The sequence below is a fragment of the Neofelis nebulosa genome, chromosome 7 (genome assembly GCF_028018385.1).
Source record: "Neofelis nebulosa isolate mNeoNeb1 chromosome 7, mNeoNeb1.pri, whole genome shotgun sequence".
NCBI lineage: Eukaryota > Metazoa > Chordata > Mammalia > Carnivora > Felidae > Neofelis > Neofelis nebulosa.
In genome coordinates, this window is record NC_080788.1 from 74,481,520 (window position 1) to 74,503,593 (window position 22,074).

The following is a 22,074-nucleotide window of genomic DNA, read 5'->3' on the forward strand; positions in this document are numbered from 1 at the left end:
GTTAAGCGTCTGACTCTCGATTTCAGCTCAAGTCATGATCTCACAGTTCGTAGTTTGAGCCCCGAGTAGGGCTCTGTGCTGACAGCGTGGAGCTTGGTTGGGATTCTCTCTCTCTCTCTCTCTCTCTCTCTCTGCCCTCCCCTGCTCGTGCTCTCTCTCCTTCTAAAAATAAATGAATAAACTTAAAAAAAAAAAAAAAGGTGTGAGAGAAGGCATCTTCATTGGAGTAGTTTCCTCTGATGGCCAGCAGCCTACACTTGGAGGGGAGGGTCACAAGGACCTGTCCTGACCCATCTACTCGAATCTCCAGGAGCCCTGACTGGAGCTAGGAACTCCCTTGTCTGCTCAGGGAGTGCACACTGAGAAATGATGGCCCTCTGCTTAGCTCCCACCCCAAATGACTTTGATTTGGCCAGTTGGCCCCTCAATAGCTCACTTCCCTGGTCCCTCTTCCTCCTCCTTTGTGTTCCATGGAGAGTAAGATGAGGACCGGGGAGAATTGAAGTTGGGGCCGGGCCCAGAATCAATGTGACCGGCGGTCTCACCCCAGCCACCCTCTCCTGACGGGCACCACAGGCCACAGGAGGACTGGCTTGCCCCCCTCTGCTGTCCCCCAGCCACATTTTTTCCCTGGTTTGAAAACCACTCTTTCCCTCCTTCTTCTTTTATCTCTCCTCTGCTCTTCCCAATAGCTCTCACCCCCCCTTCTCCTTTCCACTCTCCCCTCTGGCCAATCCCTCTTAGTTCCCTTGGACATTTTGAGACCAACAGGGAACAGGGGAGTTGGCAGTGGGAGTGGGGGTACTTACTTCCTGAGTGGAATCAACTCAAACCCTCCTCAGGCTAGAGGGGCTTGAAGTGGACTGCCCCCCAAAGGAGAGAGGAGAGTGAGCCAGAGGGGATGGGCTAGGCCTCTCCTCCCACCCTATGGCACAGTGAAGCTCTGTACAGAAACCTGCATGTGGAACTGAAAACAGGGCTCCAGCTTTAGAAAATAAAGTGTTTGTTTATTATGAAATTAGAGATGGAGGCCTCTCCCCTTCCTCCCTTTTTCCCCTTCCCCAGCTGCCTCCCTCTTTTCTTTCCTTCCCCTCCCCTCCCCCCGGGGCCTGGGAAGCACACAAGACAATGCCCAGAGCTGGGATGCCCAAGGCAGGCCAACAGCTGGGCAGAGCTCCAGGGAGGCGGCCATGGTGGGAGTGGGGTGTGCTGGAGCTCTCGCCCTGGGAGGTGGGCTGGCACCCTCTCTCTGCTGGAGGCCAGTGGAGCCAGGATGAGGCCATGAGTGATGGATGGAACCATGCGGGCAGGTCTGTAAAGACAGGAGAGCCCGGGGTCGAGGTGGTGAGTGGAGGAGGGCTTCAGGCCATCCCTGTTCCCCCAGGCCCATCATCTAGGGACACTGACCTGGGGCCGAACATTCCCTGCAGGAGGGTGGGCAGCAGTGGCTGGAAGTTTCTCTTGCTTTTGGGATGGTCAACAGAAAAAACCAAAAAGCCAGTCACAGGGACCCAAAGAGAATGCAGGCAGATGTGGGCAGGAGACAGACACAGAGCATGTATGTGGGCAAGGGAGACAGAGAGAGGGTGTGAGAGAGATTTAGAATCCGGGAGACAAAAACAGAGTCACAGAGAGAGTGGAATCACAGTGAAAGAACAGAGAGATTCAGAGTCGAGCCACACAATCCAGACCCAGACAGGAGAGCGTTACAGAAAGAGACAGAGATCCCTGGAGGGAGACACACAGACTCAGGAGGAGGGAGGTAAGAAGGAGGTTGCCCTGGGGAAGGTGGGAGGAGGGACACAGGGAGGAAAGGAGGCCTGGGGGCCCCTGGGCTGCTGCCGCCTGCCTGGACCCCGGGGGAGCTCACTCAGAGGGCCTGTGCGGGCTGCCCCACCGCGGCGGGCAGGGCCAGGGCCGGCTCTCAGGGGGCCGGGGGCTCCTTGGCCCCGTACAGCTCAGCCAGGGTGCGGAAGAGCGGCCCCCAGTCGTCCAGTGGTTCGGTGGGGCCGGAGGCGCCCCCCGCTTCGCTGCCGGAGCCCAGGGAGCTGAGGGAGCCGCAGGAGGAACCCCGGCCCTCGTAGCCGTACACCTGCACCGAATCGTAGGGCGGCACGCTGGGGTCATCGTCCGCCTCGCGGAGCCGCAGCGCCAGGAGCTGGGCCACGTCAGAGGGGCCGGGGGGCCTGGGCTGGCGTGGCGCCCGGGCCCGGGGCAGCACGTCGCGGCGCGCTGGAGGGCCCGGGTTCGGTGGGCCCGCCCCGTCGGGGTTCTGCAGTGCGCTGATGTCGAAGGCCTCGGTGTCCTCTTCGCCGCCGCCCTCATCATCGTAGGTGATGATGTTCTCGCGGACGTCCTCCTCCTCCAGCACCATCAGCGCTTCCTGCTTCTGCCGCCGCAGGGCCACAAAGAGCACCACCAGCGCTGGGGGAGAGGCGCACACAGGCCGCTGAGCCCGCAGGGCCCGGAACAGGGCGCCTGGTTCCGTTCTGAACCGCAGGCAGGTTGGGAGACAGAGGAGACAGTGTGGCCTAGGGGTGGCAAGACCTTGGTCTGACATCTGGCAAACCTCGTTTGAGTCCTGACTTCACCCCTTAGTAGCTGTGTGACTGTGGGAAGTTGCTTGGCTTCTCTGAACCTCTTTGACCCTTTAGAGGGTTTGTGTGGAAAACAGGGAGAACAAATTTACCTCTTAGAGCTGTTCAAAGGATGAAAGGAAATAGCAGGAGTGATGTGCTGGGCACCACACGTGCTCCAGAGTCAGGGTTCAATAAACAGTTTTTATAGCTTGTTGCTGTCATTGCGGATGGGTATGTCAGGGAAATGAGGCCAGAGCTTTTCTCTTGGACACATGAGGCAGTGGGAAAATCCAGGCATGATGCTTCCTTCATGCCCTAGGGTGGATTTCCCTGTGTCCAGGGATCTGGCTCCTCTCTATACCCCCTGCAGCCTTGGACCCCACATCTGTGTCCCACGGTGGTCTGACTCACCAAGCAAGGTGCCCACGCAGGTGATGATGGCAAGCAGGGCCCCAGTGCTGAGCCCAGCGGGGGAGAGCTGCGCCTCGGGCCGGCAGGACGCCACAGAGCCATCAGGACGGCAGCGGCACACGCTGACAGTCACTGTGGCAGTGCTGCTCATAGCTGGCTGTCCCCAGTCCCACAGCTCTATGGGAACCAGATAGGGTGCCTGGCGGGGCGGAGCAGGACGAGAGGGCAGCAGCAGGCTGGCAGAGCCATCTGTGGGAGAGGGAAGGTGTTGGCTATCTCCGGGGACACCTCCCCTGTAGGGTGGGTGCGACCCACGGAGACAGCTTCCGATGGGGAAGGTTTGCAAAGAGCAAAAACGTGCAAATCCCCATCCACTTTCTGTTGAGTGGGGGGCCCAGATATGTGGGTCAGGAGTCAGGCCGACTGGGCTAGGGGGTGGCAGAGGAAGAGAAGAGCAGGGAGGCAGGCACAGGCACAGTGGTAGAAGGCTACCCACCTCGGTTGTCTCGGACAGTGAAGTTGGCATCAGGCCCCAGAGGCCCTTGAAGGGAGACACGGCTACTGTTGCCAACTTCATCTCTGTCCAGAGCCCGGATGACCTGAATCAGCTGGGAGGAAGAAGAGAGGCCTTGTATGGAGTGGGCAGCTGAAGGTCTTGAGGTCCCAACCCTGCTGCCTCAGCGGCTCACCTGGCCAGGGGCTGCAGAATCACATACAAAGGTGTCGTAGGGCTCGGCCAGCTGGGGGGCGTTGTCATTCTCATCCAAGGTCTGGATGGCCACTTGCACGCGGGAGGCCTGTGCGGAGCTGTCTGAAGCCAGAACACGAACACATACACCCCAAACACGCACACACGCCACAGTTTACACACAGCACACAGGGTGCACGGGCACGGATGCCACATGCAGCACACAGCATGCACGTGCAACACACGAGATATGCACGCAATATGCGAGTGAGAAACAGCATTGTGAAATGAAAGGAGCAACACCAAGTGCACACAACATTCCCGTGGTAGCCAAGATATGTGCAATGCAGCACACACATTCGGCAGGAGGGAAGCACCCACAATACATACATACAATAACCCACATGCAGGGCACATGCACCGTGAATGAAAGGTAGACACAAAGTGCATACAGGATGCACACATACAATAGTCATGAAATAAACACATTCATACCATATATTCGATGTACACTCAGCATTTAAAGCAAATATAACACACACGAAGTGGATGTTGGATATATACAGTGAATACAGTGTCACCAGCCCCCCGGGTCGAGAGAATGCATTTCATACACAGCGTGCGTGGGACAGAGACAGACACATGCACGCGTGCGCGCGCACACACACACACACACACACACACACACACACCCCATCAGAGGTCTGGGAGGCCATGGTATAGCAATGAGTATCACTTAGAGTTGGCCTTGGGGAGCCAGGCCAGCCTGGGTACCAGAGCTAGACACAGGCCCCCTTCTTCATGCATCCCTTTATCAGGTGGCTTCATCATTGCCCTGCCTTGCTCCTCACTGCCAATGCCATCCAAGAGAGAATGGAAAACAGGTACCCCTGCCCACCCTGGTGCTCACCTCTCCTGGTTGAGCCTCCCACATTCTTTAGTCCTTCCCCAGGTGGGGAGAGAGCTGGCTAGCCCTGGTGAAGGGGCTAAGGTCCCAGCCTGGGCAAGGGAGGCTGAGTGGGCTCCCCAGCCAAGGGTTTGGGGCTCCATTCCTTCTGTGCAGTCAGGACCTGGGGCCTGCTACTTGATATTGGGGTTTGTTGCAGAGCAGGATTTGGTGGGAGGGTGAGAAGGCAGGGAGGGGAGCATGCGCGTGCACACGCGCACACGCATACACACACACACACACACTCACACACACACACGGCTACGTATACACAGGCAACTACAAACACACTATGTAAACACGCAGGGGGATTCCCACGGACAGATACACAAGCACTTCTATGTAACACACAGCAACATGGGCATAAACATAAGCCCATACACAGAAAATTCTACACCGAGAGGAGAAAACTGCTCTGATTCTGCAGCCTGACTGGGTCTGATGGCTCTTCCACTTAACGTCTGTGTGACCTTGGGAAGTTACTTAACTTCTCTCTGCCCGAGTTTCCTTATTTTCAAATGGGGAACTAATCATAACTTCCACATAAAGTTGTAGTGGTGATTACATTAATTCGTTCACATTTGGTACTTAGAACAGTGCCTGATACACAATAAGTAATAAATTACCTGTCCGCAAACACTCACACATGCAAAACGATATATATAAATGGCCACTGTACCTATTATCATATACATCAAATTACACATATGCACAAATATTCTATACTCAACTACATATACACACAAATACGTGTGTGTATTTTCACACACACAGAATTATACACACATGTAAGTACATACTCACACGTACACATACTATATAGTTCTTTACTGACACGTACAAACATCTGTGCACACAGTTACAACTCCCACAGACAGGACACAGAGAGAAAATGTAGGAGACCCTGGGGCGTGAACAGGGGTGAGAAGGGGGGGTTCACAAAGGGGAAGGAGGTCTTCCTATCTCCGGTGGCCATGGCTGCCCAGAGGTAGTCAACCCATGCTGCTGGTGACTGGTGGCTGACAGGGGCAGGAGCTGGGCCCTCTCCTCTACCTTGAGGGCTCTCTGTGGGGCTTCCCTGAGAGGGGCTTCTGGGGCCCCCCCAATCAGCCCCCAGAGGAGGGACCCAGCCCTTCCCTGAACCCTGGCTTCAGCCTGCAGCAGACAGTGGGAAGGGCAGGGTCTGCCAAGGTGCAGGTTGGGGTTTGTTAGGGGTTGGAAGCTATCTGAGGTTAGGTTTGTTTCCCAGTTGGGGAAAGTCAGGCATGGGAGTGAATTTAAAGTCAGGGGAATGTGCAGGCAGACCCACTGTGCCCAGGCCAGTCCAGCCTCAGAGACCAGAAGGCCTGCCTGTGGTGATGATCCAGGCTGGGGACCCAGCGCTGCACACAGTGAGGAGTGGTGGCAGTGACTGCCCCTCCCCCCCCCCCCCCCTCCACCCAACTCCCCCTGCTCAGGGACAGCTCCTCTGCCAGGAGGCTGCTGCTTTCCCCTCTCCTGGGGGCCCAGGGCTCCTCACCGAGCTCTGTGGCCAACACTGTGAGGTTGTGCCAGACACGAGTCTCGCGGTCCAGGGGCACCACCGTGCGGATGGTGCCGTCTTCAGGCTCGATAGAGAAGCAGCGCTCTGGATCCGAGTGGGGGAGGATGGAGTATCTGGGGAAGACGGAGTGGAGCTGGGGGCAGATCTGGGGCAGGGCCGGAGCTGGCTGCTACCCCTCCCTCCCTTCTGTTTGCCTTGCTGGGCCTCGTGGCTCTTCTGGGCAGAGGGCCCGAGCTCGTCTGGGCTGAGCCTCCCCCGTGTACCCAGAGCCATGATTCACATTAGGGTCCCCTTAAAAAACAAATCATTTGGGGAAGTCATAAACATTAAACACCTGTCCTAAGACTCAGGGGGACTGGGTTTCATGGGTTTGGGAGAGGAAGAGGTGGAAAAGGGGTAGATATGATCTGTCTGTCAGACTTCTGGGCTCTGTTTTGGGGACCCAGGGACCTGTGTTTCAGCTTTGCTTTGCCTCAGACCAGCTGTGTGACCTTGGGTGAGTCGTTCAACCTCTCCTTACTTAACCACAAAATGGCAATGACACCAGCACCTCCCTCATTCCTGTGACAGGGATGCCCAGAGGTGGGAAGAGTGGCTCTTCTCAAGGCAGACAAATCCGGATTTGGATCCCAACTCTGGCGATGTAACCTTGGGCAAGTAACTTAAGTTCTTGGGGCCTCGTCTCTAAAACAACGGGTGATGATCATGCCTACTTCACGGGGCTGTCGTGAGAATTGAATGTGGTCAAGCGTTTGGTAAAATGTGAAGCAATAGTGGTAGCCATCACCCATCCACCAAGCTCCTCGCAAGAGATTGCATTTGCTTGCACCGCCACTGGGAGGTGCCACTGTTATCCTCTCAGAGGGATGGGTGGAATTGGAGAGCAGTAATTAGCCAGGTCCTCCAGCCCTCCCCTGGCCCCCAGCCCCGCAGAGTGGGAGACCTCTGCCAGGAGGTGAGTGTGATTTTTCCATGAAGGGGACCCATCCTCAGTGGGAATAGCCTGCTGCTGAGCTCCTTCCCTGAGTCCCGGCCCTTCCCCTGCCCACACCCCAGCTCACCTGATTGGGCTGGCTGGGGAATCCAGGTCAGAGGCTGAGACCTGGCCCACCAGCGTCCCGGGAGCTTTGTTCTCAGGCACTGCCAGGTGATAGGCAGCCTGGGTGAAGGCAGGGGGCTCTGGGGCATCCTGCACAGCCACGCGTACCGAGGCCACGTCCTTGAAGGGCCCTCGCCGCAGGTAAGCTGGGTCGATGAGGGTGTTGGTGGCCTCCACACGGAAGGAATAGGAGCGCCGGGTCTCAAAGTCTAGGGGCTATGGGGAGGGGACGGGGAGTGACTGAGGCACGTGGAAACCAGGGCAGGCCCAAGCTCCCGGGAGGTGAGAGAGAGGTCCCCTCTCCATGCAACCAGTGCTCAGCCCACCTGACAGGAGAGGTGGGCGCCTGAGAGGCAGTGGCCGCAGTGGTCCGAGTGAGGCAGATGACTTAGTCCGTAACTCTAGGTGTGCCTCCAGCTCCACCACAGACTGGCTACATAAAAAGTCCTGAGCCAGTCATTCCCCCTTGCTGGGCCCCAGTCCCTCATCTGAAAGAGGACTAGATGACCATGATCCCTAAGCTCCAAACGTGGTCCCGAGTCTGTTGTAGACCAGTTAGAGGGGTGCCTCATGGGGCAGGAGGCACACATGAGTGAGTCTGCAAGCGTTAGCAGACAGGAGACTAACCTTGCGGACAGTGAGAAGCCCATCTCGACCCTGGGAGTCTGTGCTGATGCTGAAGGCCTCGGACCCCTCTCCGTCCAGGATGCTGTATGCCATGAGGGCGTTGTCCCCCAGGTCTGGGTCCTGGGCCCGCAGACGGCCCACTAGGGTGCCTGGCCCAGCAGTCTCCACCACAGAGAACTGGTACAGGCCTTGGGTGTGGATGGAGAGGAAACATTCTTAGAGGGGTCCCAGCCCTCCTCCCTCCCCCAGCACTTCCTTCTCCTGGGGGCTGGCTAAGGGAGGGGCGGGAGAGAAGACTTCTCCAGAGGCCGTAGGGGGTGGGGCGGTCAAAGGATGGGTCAGGTGGCAGCACTGGCCCCTTACTTTGAGGGAACTTGGGGGGGTTGTCGTTGACATCGCTGAGGGTGACTGTCACCGTAGTGCTGCCCGACAGCCCCCCCATGTGGCCGCCCATGTCCTTGGCCTGAATCACCACCAAGAACTCCTCCTGTGTCTCCCGGTCCATGTTGGGGATGGCGGTCCGCACCACTCCTGGGGAGAGACGAGGGGTCAGGGGGTGCCTGTTCCCATGGCTGCCCCCCCAGGTTCCTGAGCCCTATTCTCACCAGTCTGGGGGTCAACAGAGAAGAAAGGCAGTCCATCCAGCACGGTGTACACAAGCTTGGCGCTGTTCCCGTAGCTGGGGTCATCGGCATCGTGAGCCGTCACCTGGATCACTGATGTCCCTGTGGGCCGTCCCGGCACCCCCACTCAGCAGGGGCAGGGCCAGGTGGGAAGGAACAGCAGATGAGGGGGACCCAGACATGACGGCAATGCAGGAAGGAGAGATGAGGGTGCTCCAGGAGATGGACCCCAGGATGGTCAGAGTTGGGGTACTCACCGACATTGGACATCTCGGGCACTGTGGCGTGGTAGGGCCCGAGGGGAAAGATAGGTGGATTGTCGTTGATGTCTTGCACCTTGATGATAAACTCTGAAGGGGGCTCCAGAGGCCGGTTTGAGGCTCGGTCCACAGCTTGGGCAAGCAGCACGTACTGTGCCTTCTCCTCTCGGTCCAGGCTCTTGGTGACATGGATATTGCCTGTGGCCTCATCAATCACAAATACAGTGCCTGCCCCCTCCCCGGTCAGCAGGTACTTGGTGCGGCCCTCGCCCCTGTCCACATCCGAGTGCAGCTGTAGGGGTCAGGGAAAAATGGCAGCGGGTTCCAAGCATAGGGACAGAAGGTTAAAGAGTCTAAGTCTATGACTGGGTGGAACGTTGGGAGTCCTGAGGGACCAAGGTCATTGTAGAAGTGACAAAGTTGCAGGGCAGGGCCTAAGGGCCTCAAGAGTCAAGGTAGACATGGGAAGGGCTGATCCTTACCTTACCAATAAGGACGGGCTCTGGACCGGCATATTCCTCAATGACAAAGAACTGGTTCCACACCCAACTCCTTCGGTTCCGTAGCAGTACTGGTCCTGGGCCCCCCCGGGACCCTGCCCAGGCCCGGGCTGGGGCTGCCAGGCGCCCCATGCAGCCCCAGCCACCCAGCCAGGCCAGGAGGAGCCTCACCAGACCCCACATGTTTGGGCTCCAGCCGGGGCTCTGTTCACTGTCCCTGGGTACTGAGGCATGAGCTGGCCGGGGCAGAGGGGCAGATGCGTTGGAGCTACCCCATAGATCCACACCTGTAGGACAGGTAGTTGTTCAGGGTCAAAGAAACCCTTAACTCTCCCCACCCCCCAACCAAAGTTCGATGCTGAAGATCAGACCTCCAAGGAACCAGACATCCCACTGCCCAGAACCCAGACTGAGAGCAGACAGTCTGATCCTTCTCTCCACCCAGGCTCTGCCTGTATTCACCTCCAGCCCTACAAGCTGATAAATCTCTGGCCAGTCAACTCTGAGTCGAGAAGCTGGGGAAGAAAACAGGAGAGGGGATGCCGGAAGGGTTTAGAACCCTAAATGTGGCTCCTGTTCTCCCAGGTTGGGCATGCAGCCAGGGGGTTGGAGGAGATGGGGACTACCAGAGAAAGGGCTTAAAATCCAGAGGCTGGGACTCATGGAGGTGTGGTGTCAGGGTGTCTAGGGTCAGGCTGAGCAATGACAAGGAGTGCAGCCAAAGACAGGGTTGCGAGCCTGTGAAAGTCCCTCTTTCACGGAGAACCCCACCTCTCCAGAACCTGCCCCCAGCTCATACTGCCAGCCGAAGTCCTTGAAGGGGGACTCCAGAGTGGAGGGCCGGCCCTGAAAGAAGAGGGGGTAGAGTTGGGGGCCAGGGCCAGGAGGCTGGGAAGGGAGAACAGAGAGTACAGATACAACGTTACTGAGGGTAAGACCCAGACTCAGGCACTGTCCGGCACAGACTGGGACAGAATGGCAGCAAGAGACACAAGGAAAGAGATCAAAGGAGGCAGCCTGGATGTGTGATAGGCAGAGAAGAGTCATAGGTAACAGGCTTGGGAATGGTTGGGAGGAGGGCAGAGGGGCTTTCTGTGTGTGATGGGCAGACAGGGGCAGCCCTCAGCTACGGGGGGGTCAGGCCAGGCCTGGAGAACTTCAATCTGGGAGAGGGGGTGGCCAGGAGGGGCTTCGGGAAGGGAGCTGGAGAGAGGACCCTTCCCACTGCTGTCTCCTCCCTCTCCTCCTGGGGGGCATCCCTCAGGTAGCTGTGGCTGCCACCCCTCCTTCCCCAGAGCAGATACACACCTGCCAGTCCTTTGCCCCCCCCCCCCCCCCGAGGGAAGAGGGAAGCCGAAGAGGGAAGCCGGAGGGAAGCGGGGGGACCAGAGCGGGAGGCGGGACGAGGAGAAGGGAAGGGCTGGAGGAGTGGGAAACAGGATAGCGGGAAGGGAAGAGGAGGCGAAAGGAAAGGAGAGCGGGAAAAGGCAAAGAGAAAGGAAAGGAAAGGTAGGGGAAGGAAAAGGCAAAGAGGAAGAGGAGATGGAGAAAGACAGGGCAAGAGGGAGAGGGAAGAGGCGGAGGAGGCAAACAGGCAGAGAGAAGGCAGGATGAAGAGAAATCGAGGGAGAGGAAAATGGGGAAAGGAGGGAGAGTAGGTGCGAGGGAAGAAGGGAAAGAGGTAGAGCGCGGGAGACGGGAGCGGGCAGTGGGCTCCCAGCCGCGGAGCGCACCGCTCTGAAGACACCCGCAGGCTGCGGGCCCCCTGCTGCCCCGCCGCGGGTTGTCCACCCCGGGCTCCGGGGCAGGCGCCCTTACCTGGCAGTGCCGAGAGGCCCAGGCCGGCGGGGAGCGTCCCCGCCCGCCCCCGTCGCCGGGTCCCGGGGGCGCAGCCCCGAGCGGATCGGAGCGGGCGCCGCGGCTCCGCTGCAGGTCTGAGCGGCCCCGGCGAGAACAAGGGAGCGAGACGGAGGGGGCGGGGGAAGGAGGCTCCGCCTGCGGAGGAGCGAGGCGGCTCCGCGGCGCGCGGGAGAGAGCCCAGCCTCCGACCCTCCCCGGCCAGCCCGGGCCCGCGCGGCGGGGGCGGGGGCGGCGCTGCCGGGCCGCCGGGCGCATACAGATGCAGCGCCCCTCCCGGGCCGGGCCGCAGCGCCCGGCGGGCCACTCGGGCGGGAGGACGTCCAGGCCCCGGCGCCAGGCCGTCTTCCAACGGCTGGCGAAGAGGGTGAAGCCGGGAGCGCCGAGCGGCCCCCGCACACCGCCCGCAACGGGGCGAAGGGCGAGCGTGTGGTGAGGCGGGGAATTAGGAGCCCGCTGCGGAGAGGCCCGGCTCCAGCTCCCGGGGGCGGCCTCTGGGGCGGCTATAAACCCCGGCCACAAGGCGGCGGCATTTGGGGGGGCCGGTGCGGGGCACCAGAGCGGGCCGACTGGGGCAGCGCTTAAGCCCGGCAGAAGGGTCCAGGGAGACCGCGGGCTGAGCCCAGGGAACAGGTCAGGGCCCGAGGCACGCCAGCAGCGGGAGGGGACGGAGGTGGGGAGTGGAGCCTTTTTGGGAAGCTCCTTTACAGGTTCCCATTGAGCTAGTGGCTGCCGCCCCCTGGCGGCAGCCGTGGGAGGCGCCTTGAAGGAGGCGAGCAGGTGACCAAAAGCCTACACCACAGGAAGGACTGGGAACCTCCTCAACCCTCCAACCAACACTCCTCTTGGCAGGGGTCTTCCCCTCTCTGCCCTCCAGTGAGTTAGATCCTCTGTGGCGACGTAGTTACAGCCAAGGCAGAGATGGAGGGCGGGAATTCCCTGCTCCAGGAAGCAGCAGGCTTCCTGAACAAGTGTACGGAGTGCAAACAGTGGTGCTTCCATGCTACCAGTCCTCTTCAACTCAATTTGGCTCTCCCCCACGCCCTGCCCAAGGAAGGCCAGTAATACACACTAGTTAAAACTAAGTCAGATTTTTATTATTTTCCATAGACCACATCATTTAATAATAAAAAAAATAAAAATAAAAATTGAACAAAAGGAAAAGGTGGATATAAAGTGGAACCGGTGGGCAAGAGGCAAGGACTGCAGGACAGAAGAGACTGGGAACTGCAGGGGCCCTGGGACTCAGGAGGAGATGCTGATTCAGCTCATAGGTGACCCAGTCCTGGCCCCGGCTGTTCCCAAGAGGGGGGTGTGAGTACCCAAAGGAGGTGGTGAGCAGGATGGAGGAAAAATGAAAGAGGTGTGGGGCTTCTGGCTGTTCCCCACCTCTGGGCCAACCACCTCCCTCCCTAACCTAGCTCTTCCCTCTCAGATTTAACATGGGAAATGAGAGGGAGAAGAGAGCAAACTCCCAAGAGATAGGTTATGGGGGTGGGGCTTTGGGGGGGGGGGGAAGATGGCCACTACTCCATTTGGTATGTGGGGACAGGTGGCAGCCATACTTCAGCACTGGGTAAAAGATGTGAAAGACCCCTGGTTATAGGGTGGTAGAGATTGTACCTATCCCTCTGTGGCCTCGAACCCCCCAGGGCAGGGTGGCTGATGCCTGCAGCTCTCCCTCTCAAGTTTTCCCAGCTAACGGCGCCCGCCCCGGTCCCGCACAGGTGTGCTCCGACTCCGGCTCCTGCTGTGGCGCTTGGTGTCTCTGCGGTCCCTCTCCCTGCCTCGCTCCCGGTCCCTCTCCCTATCCCGATCTCTATCACCCCTGTCACGCTCCCTTTCCCTCTCTCTTTCCCTGTCCCTCTCTCTGCTGTGCTCTCGACGCTTCTCCCGCTCCAGCTGTCGGTTCCTTTCCCGCTCTGCTTCCTTCTCCCGCTCCTTTTGCTCTTCCTCCTCTTGCTCCTTTCGCCGCTTCTCCCGCTCCTTGGCCCGTTCAGCCCGCTCTGCCTCCTTCTGAACAATCTGCAGCAGGCAGCAAATGTAGAGAATAGGCATCTTGGCCCTGCTCATGCCAGTCCCGCTTTGTCTATCTGCATCTGGACCCTGCCCTCCTAGCTCAGGGTCACTGTCAGCTCTGCTGTTAAGCAAGAAGTGTCAGCAATCACATCTCTTTGTCTTGGGGTCCTAATCCCTCCAAGTTTTTACCTTTTATACCCACAACAGGTAGTGGCACCAGTCATGCCTGGCCTCTGGTATTTCCCTAGCTACCTAGATGTGAACAAACCACTTTTATGTTTAGTTGAGTAATATCAGCCTCAAATTCCCAAAAGGCCCATCACTAAGAAACTTAAATTTAAAAAGCAAAAAATCCAAGTAACAAACAAACAAGTAAAAAGCAAAAAATCCTAGTGGTGCTTGGCTGGTTCAGTCAGAAGAACATGCAACTCTTGATCCTGGGGTTGTGAGATGGAGCCCGACACGGGGTGTAGGAATCACTTAAATAGATAATTTAAAAAAAAATGTTCTTAATTTTTTTATTTTTGAGAGAGAGAGAGAGAGAGAGAGAGCGAGCACACAAGCAGGGCAGGGGTGGGGGCGGAGGGGGACAAAGGATCCAAAGTGGGCTGTGCGCTGACAGCAGCGAGCCCAACGTGGGGGCTTGAAACTCTTGAACTGTGACATCATGACCTGAGCTGAAGCCAGACATGGAACCAACAGAGCCACCCAGGTGCCCAAAATAAATAAATAATTAAAAAAAAAAAAAAAAAAAAAGTCCTAGAAATAAAAAAGCAGAGAAGTGGATGAATCTAGAAAATGGATTTCTTGGGGTGCCTGGGTGGCTCGGTCGGTTAAGCGTCCAACTTCGGCTCAAGTCATGATCTCACAGTCCGTGAGTTTGAGCCCCGCATCGGGCTCTGTGCTGACAGCTCGGAGCCTGAAGCCTGTTTCAGATTCTGTGTCTCCCTCTCTCTCCGCCCCTCCGCTGTTCATGCTCTGTCTCTCTCTGTCTCAAAAATAAATAAATGTTAAAAAAAAAAATTTTTTTTTTAAAAGAAAATGGATTTCTTGGCTAACCAAAATCAATTTCCAAGAGGCATGGCTGACACAACTATATAAACCCAGTTCCTGTCTTTGTGTCAACCTTTACCCTCTTGGGTTTGGCTTCTCTGTGGCATACTTGGCACGTGGTTCTTAAAACTACCTCTTTCTGTGATGCTTAGTTTCTCCCCTTACTATCCTAAGCCAACACCTGGGCCTACTCAACCCTCTAGTCACGTGACTCTCTCTGCAGACTGCCGGCAAGACTGGGTGCTACTCTGAGTGGAGCAGGAAGGTGAGCACTCACCTGGCTGTCAGTCAGCGGGAGCCAATAGATGCAGGGAGCTGCCTTGGTTTTACGGAAAAGGTCATCCAGCAGCTTGGCAGGTGGTTCCTCCTGAGCTTTCTCTGAAGTGGAAGAAAGCAAGTCAGACTTTATGCCGCTGACCCTGTGTCCCATCCCATTTGGACCCCTACTAACGGGTGTGTATGCCCCCACCACTAAGTACCTTTCTTCTCACTCTTCTTTTCTTTAGACTTCGCACGTTCCTTGCGGCGGCGGTCACGGGACCGTGATCGGGAGCGGGGCCCTTCTCGAACTTTGTCCCGATCCCATTCACGCTCTGATCGAGTTCGCTCCCGCCGCTCCATTTCCCGTTCCCGCTCTGCCCACTGTTCCCGCACCGCCCTCTCCTGCTCCCGCTGTTCTGCCCGGGGATGCTGTGGTGGCTGGGCTGGGGGTGGGGGCGGGGGGTGCAGGGGCCGTGGTACCCCCTGCTCCTCTGTCTTAGTTTCAGAGGGACGGTCCACCAAGAGGCCCCGGTGATAATCCAGCTGTGGGTAGAGGAGGGACAAGGACAGTCAGGATGGAGATGATATCACTCCCACTGAAGGAGCCCAGGTACCAGGGCATACAGATTTTGGAGCCCCATGGTTCAACTAAAGGAACCAAGGGGGAGGGAGAAGAGGGAGAAGGAATCTCAATGACTGCAGGTTTGGCCAGGATCTCAGCTGGTTTCTAGCAGATAATGGCCTCCCCTGCCCCTCCTTCCTTTCTCTAGGTTTCTTACCTCCTCTTGCTCAGCATAGTCAGCACAAAGGAATTTGGGGTTGGACTGGGGCCACTTGACCCCATGTAGAGCTGTGCGGGTGGCAACTGCTTCCTCTACTGTTGAGTACTGGTGGAGGAAGGGAGAAGGTGGAGGGTCACAACAGGCCTCAATCCCTCCCACTTGCCACAGGGCCCTCAATTCCACCCACATTAGTCACAAAAGGAAATCTATGCCACAACCTAGAGGATCAGCATCCTTTCCTCACCGTTACAAAGCAGTGAGATTTGATCTTGTCAATCCAGAAGGCCTCTTCCACCAGAGTTCCTGTCCGTCCCAACAATTCCTTTAGTTGGCCTAAAGTAAAGGGACGCACCTGCCAGCGAAAACGGAGTTTCAGAGTCTTAAAGAAAGCAAGAACAACACTGTAACTAGTATTCAGATTCCCCAAATCTCTGGCACAGGAGGACAGCTTCAAAGTCTGGGTGAGGGCAAAGGGGTCAGGAACTCTCTTGCATGGGAAGCGAAAAGAGTGGTAACACAGAGATACTATGTGCCAGGCCCTCCACAAATCCTCCAGACAAACCTTACAGGCTGATACTTTGTCCCTATTTTTCAGGTGAGGAAACTGGTTGTGAGAGATTAAGTTCAGTTGCTCAGTGAATAACTGACAGATCTAGGAGCTGAAGCTAAGAAACAGGAACCCAAAGCTCAAACTCTTAACCACTGAACAATGTTGTGCTGTGGGGAAACAATGCCGACTCACCAAATTGGAGATGTGGACGATGTTACTGATCTTGCCCCGGGGTGGGGAGGGCACCTGAGCAGTTCGGACTGGGTCATCAATTGTAATGGAAACTCCAGACTTTTGCTGGCTAATGGAACGTCGAGTTAAGGTATCTCCTAAAGTCACTATCAAAAAGAGCACACAAAGTGTTTTCAGCAGGGAGCAATGCTGGCTCTTTTACCTCTGATACGCCTTTCTTTTTTCTTATTCTCCACCACTAGTCACTCTTCCACCTAATGTGCTGAACACCTATAATGTGCAAGGTGACGCTCCATATTATGGAGATTGAAAGATTCTAACCTAGCTCTCATGCAGCTTAGTAACAAGGAGGCGGAAGTAAAACAGATATGCAAAATACTAAAATAAAAGGCAGAAAACATTAAATGCTTTAAAAGAGGTCCAAATAAAGTGCTCTGGGAATTCAGAGAACTGCATGCTTCACCTACCTTTCTTTACTTCGTGCTCCACAGGAGGGGGCAAGGCCACCTCTACTGAAACCTGGGGAGGTATAGGGGGTTCTGCTTCGGGCTCCTTCTCTTCTTCCTCTTCTTCCCTCTGCCCATTCTCTTGGCCTTCGGCAGGTACTACCTGTAAGTATCAGACAATGGAGGAATTCTTAAACACCAAACTGGCACATTCTTTTCAATCTCTTGTTCCTAAGAGGGGTGGTACATTTAACCTAGCATGCTCTTTCAACTAGGAGAAAGATTAAGTTCTCTTCCACCAGATCCTGGGATTATTAATGGTTCAACTGTCATGAGGAAAACTAAGACAGGAATGGGCAGATTTTCTCTGTATATGGCAAGATAATATTTTTAGGTCTTGTGAGTAATACAGTTTCTGTTGCAACTATTCAACACTGATGTTCTAGCACTTAAGCAGCCAGAGAGATAAGAATAAATGGGTTGGCATAGCCTTGTTCCAGTAAGACTTTATTATTACAGACAACAGGTTAGATTTGGTAGTCTGTTGATCCAAAAGGGCAATTAACCCAACCCTCTGCACAGATGGCAGATTTCCCTTCTAAAACTCCACCTTAGTTGCCTGCTCTGAGTCCACTGCCCCCTCCCGACACTGGGGTGCAGAAGCCTTACCTGGGTGACAGTCCGGCATATTTTCAGCCCCTTGTCATGTGTCCCATCGTCACCATTACGCTCTGTCTCATCCTCAGAGATTCGGGAGTCATCAGCATGAAGATCCACAATAGCCTCCTGCCCCGCCAGGGGTTTGATGTCGGGGATGAGGCTCTGGGACACAGATACCCCCCACCCCGTTACACTGGGCCCGTGTCTACTCCCACCTCAACGTGTCTCGTCCTCCCTTCCCCGGCTCCTCCCACCTCACCTTGAGTGATTCAGTGGTGATACTGATGGAGGGCTTCTTCTGTGTGGTGGCTGTGCTGGCTCCCCAACGCCGCTTCCGACCAGGCTGGCCCCCCTCTGTGTCACTGTTTCCAGCTGGCACCCCCTTGGTAGCTGCTGTCCCCAAGAAACAGGACCCAACAGTTAGATGGTCTCAGGTCCTCTGCTGGTTCACACCATAACACATACAGATAGCCTTCGACTGGAATTTCAGTAAAAGGTTAACTTAAGGAAATTTTATTTGGGCACTGGGAAACATTGCTTCAGAGTGAACAATAAAAGGACTGGAGCTACTTCCTGACAGATAAAAACTACTAATCTCTAAAGGCAATGAGGGATGGGTAACTAGGGTGGTGTGAAGTTTAAACTTTTAGTGGCAAAAATAGCTAACACACTGGAGAAGGCAGACTGAGAAGGACATATGAATACAAGAAAACACGGCTATGTGATACCAATATCTAAGTAAAGTTAAGACTGTGACATATCTAATCATGCTTCACATTCATTTTCACACTATGATCTCATATTTAAGTTACAAAGATCTATTATGCTTTTATGGATTTAGAACTTCTTGGTGGGAAAATGTTAAAAATGTTACTGTTTGAGGTGTGAGCACTCTTAAGACTCTCTCTCAGAAGAAAACATAAACTGATAAGCATTATATGGGAATCCCTCAAACCTACTCCTGGTTCTGAGGGTTCAGATACCTGGACAAGGAAATGCACGTAGGGCTAAACAGGAAATGGTGAGACACCTCGCAGTGTGTCTCATTAGTTAAGAAAGAAATGTGACCTAGGAAAAATGACAGGGATTGTCTGAAGTTTTGAATTACAAAATGGCCAAGATGGAAATCTGCTGGGTACAGGGAGTGGGATGGGAAGAGGTGACCCAAGAATGCCATGGAGAAAGAATGGGAACCTATTTCGCTATAAACTCATTTTTATGGTTACTTTTGACCTTTATCAGGGATTGGGGCTAGACTTACAGACAACGGAGATCTTCCTCTTGAATGATTTGGGCAGCGAGCTCTGTATAGAGAAGAAAAGGGGGGAAAAAAAAAAAAAGAGAAAGAGACACACCCCACAGAGAGGGGGGAAGGAGGTTAGATGGGGCAGTCTTAGCATAGGCTCCAAAGACACAGAGAGAGAGAGACACAGAGACAGACAAGAGACCAAAACAGAAGCGGCAAACGGCAAAAACGAAGCAGAATCAATGCAAGTTAGAGAAAAAAATAAAATCAAACATCACAGCAGGGAAAAGTCATCTAGTCCATACCACACCTGTGTATTAGCTTAACCAGAAATAAGCTGGAAGAGGAATTCAGGAGCCTCCCAGCCCTTTAAAGGCATTGGTCATGCCCTCTTCCATGGTCTCTAGGGGTCAAGAGGACACCAAGCCCAATAAGGTATGCCCAGAACTGGGTCATCTAGTCCTCTCAGAAAACATGAGGAAACAAGGAAAACCACCTTTGGAATAACTGTCCAGCCTGACACCCACTGACACTGGCAGTGAGTCACTTGGACAGCAGACTGTTAAGACTGTCCACACCCCTACAGGGCAGCACCAGACCCACTGGAGATGAGGCTCCCTAGTCAACTGCCAGCAGAAAGAATTTAAAGGTGCCTTTGGTACAGAAAGGTTTTTATGATGGGCAGATTGTCCCCAGGGAGCCTCAGACTTTCTAACCACTGTACAGAGCTCTAGCAGAGCCTTCCTGGTTCCTTTCAACCGGGGCTTAAGGCTTAGGGGCTCTGCCAAGGACTAGAAACTCCCAAACCTGCTTTGGAGCAAATTTCTACCCCAAACACTCAGTGGGAGAAAGACTATGGACAGAGCAAAAAGAGGAAGAGAGAGAAAAGGGGATTAGAGCATTTTGAGATTTCAGTGCTTATTTCTGGAAAAACTAAGACCTACCACCCTTCTAAAGGGTAGGGCAGGACCCTCTTGATGAAATCCCCTTTCCCCATCCACCCCCCAGCCCCGTTTGTGTCGTCTAACCAAGTCTCCTTGGTCTCCGTTAAGGGCCAGCCTGACCCCTAGCCGGGCTGCTCTCGATGGGTAAGTTAGTGAGAGGAAAAAAAAAAAAAAAAAAAAAAAAGAGAAAAAAAAAAAAGAGGTCTTAATTAAAACAGGAAAAACATGAACCAAATAAATAAATCCAATAAAGAAATCAGAAAAATAAAGAAAAAGAAAATAATTAAAATAAAATATTAAATAAAAAGAAGAAGAAAATAAAGAAGAAAATAACTAGGAATATGACAAATGTTCCAGGTACCATCTCACACCTGGGATCTTCAGTTCAGCCAATCGCACCTCACTGTGTACTGTATCTAGTCAACCGCCGGTCCAATCAGAATGAGCCCTCCCTGCTAGGCGCTGTGCAATTGGTGGGGGGTTGGGTTGGCAAAAAAGGTGGGCGCACGGCGTGGTGGTCAGCACGGCACTGCCAGAGTCCTCCCAGGGGCGCAGGGGGGGCGGGAGGAAAACGTGTGGGGGGACGCTGCCCAGTTTCCATGATGTCAAGACAGTTCACTGGTGGTGGCCAGGCTCAGCGAGGGGTACGGGGGGAAAGGGGGCAGAGACATCAGTCCCAGCCCTGTAGGGGCATCATCTTGCAGTCCCTGATGAGATGGCCTGTGAGTAGCAGGAATAGTCCTGGCCTTTTATCGTGACAGGCAGGCAGGACCCTATGTCCACCAGTGGCAAGATGCAGCAATACCACCACCCAATACTTGGAATCCAGGTGATGACTCCAGAGTCCCTTTCTCCTCTGCCTGTAAATGGGGAGGGGGTCCTCTCACCGAGTGGGATCATGGAGCCTCTGATGAAGGCAGGCTGGGGGTAGTAGGTGGATAGCCCCAGGACCTGGCACACATTCAGCAGCAAGGTCAGAATACTTTTCTTCTGAGAGTTGTGTGTGGCATCTCCTCAGGGACTCCAGCTGAGACAGTGGTTCCAGTCAGATGGATGGATGAGGCCCTGCCTCCAGGGATGGAGGAGAAGCCGGAGCAACCAACATGCTGCCCTTCACCATGGACAACAGGGACCAAAGGAAAGTCCTTCTGATGAGCAAGTGGTGATACATGGCTGGGCTGTCATCAGCATTAAATCCCTGGGCTCAAACCCTAGACTTCTCTGCAGGGTTCCTAGTCGTCACAGCTTAAGCCGAGAGCCTCCACTTGGAATTTTACAGCATGGCACTGTGATCACAAACATTGACTCTTTAGGAGGTCTTGGTGCCCTAGATGGGGATCCCAACAGTCTGCAGCAAACAAGGCAACCCACAGTCCTCAAAAGGGTTAAGGGCATGTGGGCAGGCGCCCCAGCACTGACACAAGCTCTTCTTGGGGTGTCCCAAATAGGGAGATGATGCAAGTCCACCCCTTTCCAAATGTTTTTTGCTTTCTCAATACAAGTCTCTCCAGAACAGTGCTCTTCTTGGCCCCCTGATGTAAGCAAGGCAGGGAGGCAAAAGGGGGCCCATCACAGGATCCCATATACATGCCCCCCTCTGGCCAAGACACCTGGATAGCAGACTCGGCTCTGATTGGGCAGCTCAGTAGCAGCGGGTGGGTCCAGAGGAAGAGGCGGCATCAGCGATTGGCCAGTTGGGCAGGGTTTTATTTTACGGGCGGATTACCGTACATGAGGTACTTGGACAAAGTTTTACGGGGAAGAAGGACCTTGTAATAAATAATATTCTGCACATCAAATCACTTTCACCGGCCCCCACCCCCGCAACACACACCAAAGAAAGGCTACACACACGACAGTCCCTCCCATCCTGTTATCCCACTCCCAAACCCAGCTAACTCCTTCTCTATTACTTTAAGAGCCAAGAAGACTTCGCTGGCTCTGATGGGGGGAACCCCCTGAATTGGGTGCAGGACACAAGATAATATATATGCCAAAAAAAGGAAGTAGAGGGGTCAGAGAAATGGAGAAGGGGCCTCCGGGCTCACCAAGTGCTGGCTTAAGTAGCTATTATCTCTGCAATATGACCACTAGAGGGCAGAGGAGGAACAAAAATTCCTCAGCATGGCTGGTCAGCTGAGAACCACCACAGCCCACTAGATGGCGTTGAACTCCCACAGGCTTTTAAAAAGGAGGGAAAGCTAACAGTTACTACAGGGAGAAGCTTGAGAGGGTAGCAGGGAAAGCTGGGCCTGGGTCTTAGATAAAGGGCCATTAATCGACGTTTCCTTTCATTACAAACTTCCAACACTCTGCACTACACTACTTCCCCAACAGGGAAAGGGGAACCAATGAGCCCTGTCCCCATCACAAGGGGTCTCCCTTGCTAAACCAGCGAATTCTCCCTTGGCCCTATCCTGATCCAAGTCTGTCTAGTCCCTTCTTTTTAAAGCTATCCCACTGTGTAAGAGGGATCATCAAAGTGGTCTACTCTCTCCCCTAGGCCCGTTCTTGCCCACCCACCCCAACAGGTGGCTTGGAAATTTACCTCTTTCTTCTCCTCATCTTCGGCACTGCCCTCTGGGCGGTCATCATTGCTGACTTGGTCTGCAATAGGCACGGGGGGTTCTGGAACCTCATTTTCAGGTCTGTTTTCACTTGTGTCCATGGTCACTTCCTCCTTCTCCTCACTGACAGTATGGGGAGAGGTACGGAGGGAAGGGCAGGAAAGAACCAAGGGGAAGAGAGAGCAAGACGTTAGGTTTTGGGTCAGGAAACCCCCATGCCT

At 54.7% G+C, this 22,074-nt stretch overlaps 2 protein-coding genes across 9 annotated transcripts in view; both read right to left on the reverse strand.

Annotated features, from left to right (window-relative positions):
• Window positions 1-1,013: 1,013 nt before the first annotated feature.
• CDH24 (cadherin 24) lies at window positions 1,014-11,358 on the reverse strand. 2 transcript variants are annotated; one of them, XM_058738527.1, is made up of 13 exons: window positions 11,095-11,358; window positions 9,259-9,563; window positions 8,774-8,954; window positions 8,499-8,618; window positions 8,257-8,424; window positions 7,894-8,081; window positions 7,229-7,482; window positions 6,144-6,280; window positions 3,680-3,801; window positions 3,487-3,598; window positions 2,991-3,239; window positions 1,408-2,424; window positions 1,014-1,312 (listed from the first exon to the last, which is right to left on the reverse strand). In XM_058738527.1, the coding sequence occupies exons 2-12, from the start codon at window positions 9,457-9,459 to the stop codon at window positions 1,925-1,927; spliced, it is 2,232 nt and encodes a 743-aa protein (XP_058594510.1). In that variant the 5' UTR covers window positions 9,460-9,563; window positions 11,095-11,358; the 3' UTR covers window positions 1,014-1,312; window positions 1,408-1,924. The 2 variants fall into 2 exon arrangements, with proteins under 2 accessions (XP_058594510.1, XP_058594509.1); XM_058738526.1 differs by having other exon boundaries at window positions 8,774-9,068; window positions 11,095-11,356.
• Window positions 11,359-12,208: 850 nt separating this feature from the next.
• The window catches only part of ACIN1 (apoptotic chromatin condensation inducer 1), a 34,282-nt gene continuing 24,416 nt past the window's right edge, over window positions 12,209-22,074 (reverse strand). For 4 of the 7 annotated variants that reach the window (XM_058738518.1, XM_058738523.1, XM_058738524.1 and 1 more), the window contains 11 exons: window positions 21,835-21,976; window positions 18,358-18,400; window positions 17,356-17,489; window positions 17,106-17,258; window positions 16,458-16,599; window positions 15,991-16,136; window positions 15,493-15,600; window positions 15,246-15,353; window positions 14,685-15,009; window positions 14,483-14,583; window positions 12,209-13,158 (listed from right to left, as the gene is read on the reverse strand). In XM_058738518.1, coding sequence (XP_058594501.1) covers window positions 12,832-13,158; window positions 14,483-14,583; window positions 14,685-15,009; window positions 15,246-15,353; window positions 15,493-15,600; window positions 15,991-16,136; window positions 16,458-16,599; window positions 17,106-17,258; window positions 17,356-17,489; window positions 18,358-18,400; window positions 21,835-21,976 — 1,729 coding nt within the window. In that variant the 3' untranslated portion in view covers window positions 12,209-12,831. The remainder of the gene's footprint in view (window positions 13,159-14,482; window positions 14,584-14,684; window positions 15,010-15,245; window positions 15,354-15,492; window positions 15,601-15,990; window positions 16,137-16,457; window positions 16,600-17,105; window positions 17,259-17,355; window positions 17,490-18,357; window positions 18,401-21,834; window positions 21,977-22,074) is intronic. The other 3 variants (XM_058738522.1, XM_058738520.1, XM_058738521.1) reach the window with 3 other exon arrangements.